Source organism: Cornus florida, unplaced genomic scaffold (genome assembly GCF_030987335.1).
Source record: "Cornus florida cultivar Cherokee Brave unplaced genomic scaffold, ASM3098733v1 CherokeeBrave_3.0.0_Hap2_Chr10, whole genome shotgun sequence".
NCBI lineage: Eukaryota > Viridiplantae > Streptophyta > Magnoliopsida > Cornales > Cornaceae > Cornus > Cornus florida.
The window spans coordinates 112,064,186-112,074,935 of NW_026775580.1; the positions used below are offsets into that span (position 1 = coordinate 112,064,186).

Consider the following 10,750-nt stretch of genomic DNA (forward strand, 5'->3'; position numbering starts at 1 on the left):
GGTACGGATTTTGACTATTTTTTTTTTTGTACGTATTTGAACCATGTATCAAACATAGTAAGAGTTTTCATGGCAATGTTGAATTAAGTCCCTTTTCAGAAATAAAAAAATAAAAAGGTTCCTATTTTTCTGAAAAAATTAAAATAAAATTAAAAATATAAAAGGAAAACGTATCAGGAATGAGAGGATAGAGATTGAAATGGAAAAGGGTTTTCAAGATTATCCCAATTAATGGTAGTTTGAGTAGTTTTTGAGGTATTACTTCTTTTTTTTGAGCAAAGGGACGTGGGTGCATGTCTGATTTTGAAACAAAAGGGTGGTTGGTATGAAAGAGTGTTTTTTGGGTTTGTTTTGAGGAATGAATGGTTGGGTTTTTCACTAGTGCCAAAAAGTACGGGAAACACATTCTCTCTCTAACAGCCACCCTTTCACCCTTCGTTTTCTCCTTTTGCTTCTTATCAGAAAGTAACAAAAATTCAAATTCTATCTGGACTGCCAGCATGTCAAGGCCACCTCCAAAATGACAATCACATTAATGGTTATCCAATACTCCTCCTTCCAGAGAGGGTTGGAGTCTCCCCAAGTGTGGGAGTTTCTTTGGCGAGTAAAAACACACACACACACACATATATATATATAATCAATAGCAGGTCTTAATTAATTACAATTGCAACATACTGATATGAAGTGAAATTCAATCATGATATGCTACAATTTATTGACTTGGAATATATCTACGTACAGATAAACAAATTGCATGTGGCTTCACATTCATTCCTTTTCATATGATATGAGAACCTTCAAAGACTCATGAAGCAACAGGAGGAGTTAGCAATATCCTTATGAAGAAATCACATAATCCTATATTCTTTTAAATCAGCTTAATTTATCTAAAAGTGTTCAAAACCTCATTTAAGAACTATCAACATTTATTGTTAAGCAAGTGTCTTGAGTGATTGGGTTGCTCCTTGGGGACCCAATCCTCTCCTCTAATCATTAAATTCAATATTCTTACCTTAAAAAATAAAAAAGAAAAAAATTATTGTTAAAAATTAAAGAAAGAGTCAACCTTAGTGAACCTACCATTTCTGATAGTATCACCTTTTAAGTAAAATTTTTTTTAACAAAAAAATTTATACTTAAAAGGTACAAAGACACTAGAAACCAACTCATTTTATGAGGAAAGGAGTTGGTAAAATGGTTTTTACAAATGTATTGGGTACGCTCTTAGCCTCTCACTCTTCGTATCTAAAACTTCCGAAAAAAAAAAAAAAAAAAAGGACAATTTTTGCTCCCTTCTTTTTTGCAGTAAAATATTTTTTTTTTAGAAAATATTTTTATTTTTCAGGTAAAATATTTTTTTCAAATTTTTTTTTGGCGTTTGGCAAAGGTGTAGGTCAAAATTGAGGTCGAATTTATCAGATGAGACGTATGGATAAATTATTTTTGTTTAAGTTTAATATTTTAGGATTTAATTGCCAAGAGTTATTTCAAATTTTAATGTGAATGATAAGGTACTGTTTGATTAAAATTGAAAATTAAGTGAATATATTAAGAGCTGAATTTTAAATAATTTTTTTTTTTTTTGAAGTAATAACGTTTTTAGTACTATTTAAGTGTTTAATTTGTTCAGAAGCGTAGTTGAATTGAATTTAGTCAAAAGGCTTTGAAGTAAGAGTCAAAACCATACCCTATTTATGTTAACCGCCAAAGGGAAAAATCATTAGTTAGTTACATTTATGATGGACACCAAAAAAGAAAACAGAACACAATGTCTTTCAACAAGAGTCTCGTGACTGCATTTAAACATGCTTTTTGAGTTGCTTGGCAATTATTTACCGTGCATTCACCACCAATGCAAGCTTAGTTGATATATTAAATAATGAATGCTGCACTGGCCTCCTTTTTTCTTTTTTTTTTTTCCTTAAAGCAGATTAAGGTATGAATTTCTTAAATACATATGATGGAGTGCAATTATGGTTGGTTGTTACTGTGTTTCTGGTTAGAGTTATGAATCAAATTTAAAGCTTGCTCTCAAATTGTTACATGAGTGTTCTTGAAAGTCCGTCCGTACTAAGCAGTTGAACTTGAAAAATATGTGCGGGTGTAAAGATTTGTACTTTGAATTAATTGATATGAGCACCAATGGACCTCGGTTTGATGGGTAGTATAGACGCTAATAAATATTATCCCGAGGCCCGAATTTATTAGGTGTATATTAGTAATTTTTACACTTATATATTTATTTATTCTAAAATGTCTGTTTTTATAAAGTTTTGAAACTTTTGGACATGCTGTAATTTTGAATGAGCCAAATAATATATGCCTGTTCTTATTACGTATGTTTGATTCGATTTTTATTTATTTAATTTTACAATAATGGTGTAATCTCTGTTAAAAAGGTGGTTGAGAAGTAAACTTTAAAATAAATAAAATAACCAAATGGTGTGACTCCTATATATCCGTGATGTGAATCCAATTTGTCCTTATTCAAATCTCTCTCAATTTGTCCGTATTCATATCTCTTAAAAAAAAAAAATCTCCCTTCTTAGCGGATTAAAATAATATTCTTTCTATCTTAAAATATGTATCATATTTTTTTTGTTTGTGTCAAAATAACAGTTTATTTTTTTTTAAAAAATAATATATTTCATGTACTTTAAGTTTAAAATTTTAAATTAAATTTAAATATTCAAAACTTAAAAAATAAAATTAGTAACTATTCAGAAAGACAATACATGCGGACTTGCTTCCTTAATACTTCTAGCAACCAACACTCCAAACGGGTCCAAAACAGTACATATATATCCCAATCCGGAACATGAATTGTGTCAAGCGGGGACAGGTTTCAACCGGTCGGTTGATCATGCAGATCTACTTTCCATTTCATTATTGGACAAAAAGCACCATACCCACCTAAATCGAATTAAAAATGTATGATTATTGCATTATGTATGCGTTATTGACAGCATACAATATACAATGGTTGAAAACACTTATTTCCTAATCATTGCAGTGGTCTCAACCATTTCAACAATTTTCCCGCTGAAACCCGGGATCAGACATCAACCATCTACCTAGAGCCCCTATTTTTAGACTGATCAGAGGTTTGGAATCGATCTATGCAAGGAAACCATTTCCATGGATTTGACGGTGGAGAACATTTTTTTTGTTTTTTACCAAATTGCCCCTAGACAGACCATGTTCCCAAACAGTCCCTCGAAGAACAACAAATTGCAAGTTTATTATTATTATTATTATTATGTTTTAATTCGTGCCCATTTCCACGGCAGTTTCACATCTCCACAATATCTATTTTGAAATTGTGACCCCACCTTCTCTTGTCGTCGTGCTTTTGAGTAGATTTCTTTCCTTTGGCAATCTGCAGTACATATACGTCAAGAATCAATTGGGCTATTAAATTAAGTAGACATTCAACCATTTTATTTTGTACCCATTACACCAAGAGTATCAAACAAGAGGCAAGACCAAACAAACCCATCTCTCGGAGAGTATTTGAAATGTAGATATAGATATTGAAGAGGGTAAACCATATAAAGTTAAAAATTTCCTGCTATTTTTTTTTTCTGATTCTGTGGATCTGAGGTCTCTCTCCGAGCTCACATGCAGGTGTGTTTGCTTTGAAACTCTTCTTGGTCAGTTTTTATTTGAGAATTGTACTGCATTCATTTTCTCATCTGGGTCTTTCAATTTTCTTTCCTTCTTTTGTTTTTGATTTGTTTGGCTTTCGAACAGAGGCTAAATGAGAGAGAATTAGGCTGATCAATGTTTCGAGAAGCTGGTTGTTAGCAGGAAATTTGTCCAAGAATTCAGGTCTTCATGGCTGAAACTTACATGAAAGGATGATTGCTTTCTGTTTGTCATGTATATTTAACTTTTCCAGTGGATTATATTCAGTTAATTTATGTTTCATGTTCAGATCCATCATTTCAAGTTTTACCAATAATGCTCTCTCTCTCTCTCTCACACGCAACATTTAGAAATTAGTGAGTAATTGTGAATTCAACATAACTAACCGCTCTTGTTTAAGAGTTTCGATAAGAGAATGATTTTGAGCATTTTATATCTCAACTGTTTTCTTTGTTTCGTGGACAACTGATTCTTTATTATGCTTTCTTTTCAGCCCATCATTGAAAATTTTGATTACAATATACATAATAATGTATGCATTTTATGCCAATTTACTTTAACTTCGTCCATTTGGTTTTGGTAGAGCACTAGTAGCATCTGACTTTGTCAATGGAATTTTCCCTCGTAGAATATGCCTCAAGACAGTTTCAGATACAGATCATTTGTCACATGTGATGATCCGAAAGGTGTGGTTGAATATAGGACAATCAGAAAATCCAAGATGAACTCTCAAAAAAATGAGGGTAGAGTCAAAAGCTGTAGAACACAGAAGAATCTCAATGCGTCTTCTACGTGCGAGGGAAAAAGAGAGGAGACAGTCTCTAAAAGGATTGCAGAAGAATTTGATAACCCATCTTGCTGTCAACTGATGGAGGTCTCTAAAGGAGCTCACAAGTTGAATGGGGTGATTGACTCATGGTCTAAAGGGGCACCCTTTGATGGCAATTCTAAAGATATTGCAAAAGATTTGTTGAAAGGAGCTCTTGATCTGCAGGAGTCTCTAATCATGCTCGGCAAACTACAAGAAGCTTCGCAATATAGCGCTAAGTTGAAGAGAAAACAGGAGAAATCGGAGAGAGGAAGAATTGATAAAATGGGGGGTGAAAGAATGAATTCCAATCCATCTGAAGATCATAATAACCAAATGGGATTTCAAAATCCAAGATTTTCTGTTGATAGCTCTTCAAGGGATGGTTTTGAGGAGCTTAGGCAAGTGATCAGGGATAGCCTTGCTAGGCAAAATCTGCTGCCAAACAGTTCCGCCAAAGAAAAGGTTTATTGTGATAGGAGAACACTGGATTCAGCTCTTGATATGCCCTCCACTAGCTCAAGCCATTCCTCAGTTGATCTCTCCCTAAAATTTTCCTCTTCTGAGAGTTCCCTTTCATCAAATGCTGCGCAGAAGAAGCCAACTGGTTCAAATGTAATTGCCAAGCTTATGGGTTTGGAAGAAATCCCTTCAAAACCATTGCAATCCAATTCCCGAAAACAGTTAGAGATCAACAAAGTTTCAAAGCAGAGAAGACATATATTTAATATCGATATGCCAAAGCCCAGAAAACCTCAGTTCATTGTTCAGAGGGTGGATCCAGAAGAGAAGACACTGAAAGAAATACTCGAATGTATGCAGTTTAAAGGAGTTTTGAAAAGCAATTCAGATGAAGGGTTAAAGCCTCCATCGTGTTATCCTAATTCTTGCCATTCTAACAAGAGGTCCTTTAATGATGCTCCACCTATTGTAATTGTGAAACCTTTGCATTTTTCATCTCTAGAGGCAGAAACGCCTCGAAGGCAGAGTTTTATTTGGGAAGACAGAGCTTTGGACAGTGAAGAGATGCTCAGGAAATTGAAAAGAAAAGAAGAGCTTCTACCAAAAACCATTGACAGCAGAGAACTAGTTTGGAGCTCCAATGAGATGTGCAGAAACATGGAAGCAAAAGAACCTCTAATTAAAAGGCTTAGTCAGGAAGAAGTTAAAGACTGTGAAGAGGTAGATGCAAAATCAGAAGCAAAAAAAGTGAAGACTAAGGAGAAGCTGCCTTCCAATAAGATGAAACCTTCCGTTACTGTAAATCCCAAAGCAAAGAAGGAATCAATTGAGAGAGAAGTGGACAAGATTCATAAGGTGACACCCAATAGAAGGAAATCAATACAATTTGAGAATGGAAAATGCATTGGTGCTTCTAGATCTCTTGATCAAGCCAAGTTGATCTCCACCGAAGTAAAAGAGCCCAGGAAAGGATCAAACATATTGAAAAATTATACTGCTCAACAAGAAAGAATACCCTCAAATCCCACTTCAAGACGTCCAAGACCTGTGAAATCTCCTAGCTCCACTAACCGGGAAAAGAATTCGAAGAGTGAAAAGGCAGTTAGCGAGCCCTTGGCAGCTGAGTTAAATGTACGTTTTCCTTTTAATCCACTGTTTTTTTGGTCTTGATGTACTTTACTTTTGGAACTTCTGTTCATCCTCGAAAATCTTCATGCATCTATTGCTGTTTTGAAATTCATTAAGGAGATGTAGAAGCATGGTGCAGAAATTAGTCTGCTCCAGGATAATTGATAAAAAAATTGATATGACTGATGTCATTTCAGGCTGAAACTATAGGGTGCAAGGAAGTTACCAAGATAATCAACACTATGCTTGAAAATGAGCCTGGTCTGATAAGAAATGACACTGCATCGGCAGATCAACTCCTCACTGAGGAAGGAGCAGATTTTTCTGATAGTTGGATCAAAGGTAATGCACATTCTTAGATACCACCACCCTGCTACTAATGGCTGAAAAGGTTTTCAATTGTAGTGCTTTAGGAATATCTCAAAATTTTGTATGCACATATGCATTTTATAGAAAACTATTTCAGGGGGAATCTTGTTATCTGAGAAACTATCAGGCAAGAAAACTATTTTCTAATTATTTTTAAAGAAGCAATCATGGAAACTGTTTCCACCATTGTTATTTAGCACAAACAATCATATACAGATTTCAGTAGCCATCAGATGTAGTTTTAATCATTATTCTCATCACTGGCTTGTTCCACCTCGTGGATTTAAGCAGTTCGTTCATTCTCCTGATGGAACAAGGGTAACTTGCAAAGAGAACCACATATAATTAGCATTTATTGCCACTTAGATGTCTACACGATTGTACTCTGTAACTGTAAGTCTGTAACTGGAAAACAAAAACTTGTTAATAGGAGCTATTCGACCTTGCGATGCATATGTACGTTCTTTAGTTTCTATAGAAATGAATTGTGTTGCTGTTTTTTATGACTTAATATCTTTGGTTGCAGAACATTGCATTAATAGCCAGAATTCGCTCTGTGAGGTTACACTACAGACAATCCAACATGAAAGTAGCATCCAGTCTTCCGAAGAAGCAAGCTGTTACATCAATCGTGACAATACTGAGAAAAAATGCTTCAGAACCATAACAAATCAAAAAGATTTGCTCTTGAGTAACCTAACATTCCTTAGCCTTGCAGAGGAGCTCTTCAATATCAATGCAAATCAACTTGCACTCTCGCAGACAGTGAGTGTAAATGATTCTGGAATTACTGATAGCAGACTCTTTGTTGACTGCGCAAATGAGCTCATGGAACTTAAAAGTCTTCAATGTACACGAACTGTACGTCCGTTTTTACATGCCCTCATGCAGAAGTCAAGAACTTGCCTCTCCCTAGACCAACTGGTGGAGGAAGTTTGTAATGAAATAGAGAATCTGAGAAGCTGTGATAAGCTTGCGGGTGAAAACCTTCCCATAGAAAGTTTTTATGCAGTTATGGAGAGAGATCTGAAGACCGAGGGAGTGATGATGAGTCGAACATGGGATTTGGGTTGGAGGGATGGATATACCATGAGTGAAGTTGAGCTAGTTATGAGTAACATAGAGAAGCTAGTTCTAAGTAGCTTAATCGAAGAAGTGCTTGCAGACTTTGTCCTCTAGAATTTCATTTCTGTTCTATATGGGGTTTAGAGGCTAGTATTACTAATTTCTGTAAATAAGGACACTTTGGCTAATACTAGAGGGAAGAGTATACTCCAAATGATTGCTTGTGACATCAAGGGTTTTATCACCCTTTTCAAAAGATCAACTTATGAATGGTTTGGTTAATATTTGATGATCAGGATTTGGAGACAAACTTTCTGCTGACATAATTTATATATTTATGTTCTAATATGCAACAATGGCCCTAATTCTGATTACAGGAACCTGATGAGTGTCCTGAACACTGTTCTCATGGAAAAGGAGAATATGAGTTTAGTCAAACCGGATTCATATTTTTGTGCACAGTAAACAATCGATAAGGTAAATTCTCTTCTTCTTTTTTTCAGTCTACATCTATAACTTGTGTTGCTAAATGTATAGATGTGAATTTTTTTTTTTTTTTTCCAACTCTAAAAATTTGACACACTCTGTTTGGATGATGTTGTGTTTCTCTATTTCTGAAGATTGCATCATCTGGGGTTAATATAATATGCATTTTGCAGTGTCACATTCGGTTATGAATTATGGTCACATATTTTATTTCCGAGGGAATGACTCCAGTAAATGCAATTTGGCTCTGGCAACTTATAGGTCCTTGTGTTGTAGTTCACCTGAATAGCCAAGAAGAACCTCAAACCTCATAACCATTGATCTAAAGCATCAAAAAAATGGGAAATTATGCAGTATTCGAAGTAGCTACTCAACATCAATAATATATATTAAGTTCTTTATAACATAAAAGGCTATCTCTCTCTCCCTTATTATTTTTTTTTTTTTCCTTTTTCTGGATACTTGGATTAGCAAATTAAGAGCTTGCTATGTAAGATAAAGATTGCAGACAAAATGGGATGCCGGAGTAATCTCGTAAAACTCAAAATACAGGGGAAAAAATTGATCAGCAATTGATTTCATATTGAATAATTTATGTATTTTTAATTAGTTGCAGGAAACTGAATATTTTGGTAATGAAGGAGGATGTATGTGGCCTTCTGTGAAGGTCCACTGATTGAGCTGGAGATGGGGACATTTTAACTGCTAGTCTCCCATATCTACAAAACACTTTAACTGCTAGTCTCCCATTTCTACAAAATATTATACATAACTAATTGTCATACACAGAAGAACCCTATGGCACCTCCAAGAGAGTGCCCCCAAGAACTCCTCCCCCCTCTCTCTCTCTCTCTCTTCATAGTACCATCAAGATTAATTCAAGAAGAGGCAGCCTTGAAGATTAGAAAATTAAGGGTCTCCATTGCAAAGTAGATGAAAGTCCCTTGTGAATGAGTGAAGAAACAACCAAAGTTTGAACCCACCACACATTGCCATCCACACCCATATATCTTATCAAACTCCTGCAGATGTGAGCCCCAAAACGATTCAAATTTTTACTTAACTAGCCAAACAAAAGATTGATTTGTTATGTTAAATCCTTATTATAAAACACAGTAAGAAAAATAAAAATAAAAATAAAATACCTTCTTGATGTGAGAAGCTATTGAGATGCAGTCAGAGACATCATAGCGATCAAGAGCTTGAGAAGCAGAAGCCATGGCTTGGATCTGCATCTTATATGGCATGTCTGTTTCCTTCACCAGAGCTTTTCCTTCCAGCATTTTTTTTTTCTCTCTCTCTCACTCTAGAAACACGTTTCCCCTCTCTCACTAGATGTCTTGTTCTGGAATCCCCGGATTAGTGGGAGAATTATTGGTTTTAATAGTAGAGCATAGTTTGGGACTAGAAACTTCGCTCTATTGTAGTTCAGTCAGCTTTCTTTGTTCCACATTTACCAGTCGTGAGGGACTAATCTAATTTCATTTTGTACTTTTTCTCTAGACTTGACCTACAAAAGGATACAGCCAGATTTTGATTCTATTTTTTAAATGGATAAACTTGAACAGAACCTTCGCTTGAATAGACTTGCAAATAGGTGTCTGATAAATGTTTATTAAAATTTACAAATAATGATTGTTTTTAAGAAAGTAATAAAATATGATAAGAATTAAAAATATAATATGGTCCTGCTAATCTCAAGCGCAAGCTGAAAAAGTAATTGCCTTTAATTGGCTGTCCAATTATTAAAAAAGAAAAAGAATTTAAATTGTATGCAAATATGTGGAGTGTGAACCACTTGGTACGCGTTTAACAGAAGAACTATAAGTATGGGTCTGTCGTCTAGCAGCGTACGATCGCTGACCATCAATAAACTCGTCGTGGATGGTTGGGTGTTCATCTGTTTTCACATATATAACATGTGTGAGTTCAGATTGCTTAAACAAACCGGCCAGCCCAACAACCGAATCTGGACCCTATCATGCAGGTAAAGCCCAGACCAGACTAAGCCCATGCCTCTTGGGTCATGAATAATAATAATGGACCAAACAGTGGAAGGATTCCAGACAAATACTACGCAGTAACAAAGTCAAAAAAGTAGTGTGGCTGTGAACAAGCTTTCCGACTAAATCATGATAATCACGGCATTGAGAATTTTCAGTGAATCAAAGAAAATAAGAACACGACTCACTAGTCAATTTTGGAGATAGATATATTTTATCTCCATATATGTACAAGTTCTAGACAGGAGAAGGAGAGATTGATTTTTACCGATCTCACTTGCGTGCGATCCTTTTTCTTTCCTATTAAATTTGATAAAACTCTTGTAAAATATTTAAGAAGAAAAAAATATTAAAATTTAATAAAAATAACTTATCTATTAATTTTTGACAAGTTATTTTACATGTCCCGCTGATGAACTTGACCTTAATTTAGACGTAGACTTTTGCCAAATATCGAAAAAATAAAAATAAAATAATATTTTATTTGAAAAAAATATATATATTTAAAAAGAATATTTTACGTCGAAACAAATGGAGCCTTAATGTTAAAATTTTTACCCGACAATTTAACAACTAGATGATTGTCTGCTAATCAACTTTAATTATAGAAGTATTATATTTAATTTAATGCTATTACATCAACTTTAATTATAGAAGTATTATATTAATTTAATGGTAACTACCTCAACTTTCTAAAATAAAAAGGCCATTACTTATCAGAATTATATATATAGAGATACCTAAACCATGAGACTATTTAAAAATTTTCATAAGATCT

At 34.4% G+C, this 10,750-nt stretch overlaps 2 protein-coding genes across 2 annotated transcripts; one reads left to right on the plus strand and one right to left on the minus strand.

The window, feature by feature from the left end:
• Positions 1–3,312: 3,312 nt before the first annotated feature.
• LOC132277198 (uncharacterized) lies at positions 3,313–7,843 on the plus strand. Its single transcript, XM_059778976.1, has 5 exons — positions 3,313–3,630; positions 3,757–3,834; positions 4,280–6,052; positions 6,247–6,391; positions 6,945–7,843. Exons 3-5 carry the CDS (start codon positions 4,283–4,285, stop codon positions 7,595–7,597), a joined length of 2,568 nt encoding a protein of 855 aa, XP_059634959.1. The 5' UTR covers positions 3,313–3,630; positions 3,757–3,834; positions 4,280–4,282; the 3' UTR covers positions 7,598–7,843.
• Positions 7,844–8,687: 844 nt separating this feature from the next.
• Positions 8,688–9,499, minus strand: LOC132277199 (dynein light chain 1, cytoplasmic-like). Its single transcript, XM_059778977.1, has 2 exons — positions 9,115–9,499; positions 8,688–8,991 (listed from the first exon to the last, which is right to left on the minus strand). Exons 1-2 carry the CDS (start codon positions 9,250–9,252, stop codon positions 8,848–8,850), a joined length of 282 nt encoding a protein of 93 aa, XP_059634960.1. The 5' UTR covers positions 9,253–9,499; the 3' UTR covers positions 8,688–8,847.
• Positions 9,500–10,750: the final 1,251 nt, after the last annotated feature.

Excerpts from the sequence above, each read along its gene's own strand:
- LOC132277198 (XM_059778976.1), top strand. The coding sequence starts at position 4,283 with ATGCCTCAAGACAGTTTCAGATACAGATCATTTGTCACATGTGATGAT. Across the intron at positions 6,053-6,246 it reads CCTTGGCAGCTGAGTTAAAT|GCTGAAACTATAGGGTGCAA; the intron begins GTACGTTTTCCT and ends ATGTCATTTCAG. Across the intron at positions 6,392-6,944 it reads TTCTGATAGTTGGATCAAAG|AACATTGCATTAATAGCCAG; the intron begins GTAATGCACATT and ends CTTTGGTTGCAG.
- LOC132277199 (XM_059778977.1), bottom strand. The coding sequence starts at position 9,252 with ATGCTGGAAGGAAAAGCTCTGGTGAAGGAAACAGACATGCCATATAAG. Across the intron at positions 8,992-9,114 it reads TAGCTTCTCACATCAAGAAG|GAGTTTGATAAGATATATGG; the intron begins GTATTTTATTTT and ends TCACATCTGCAG.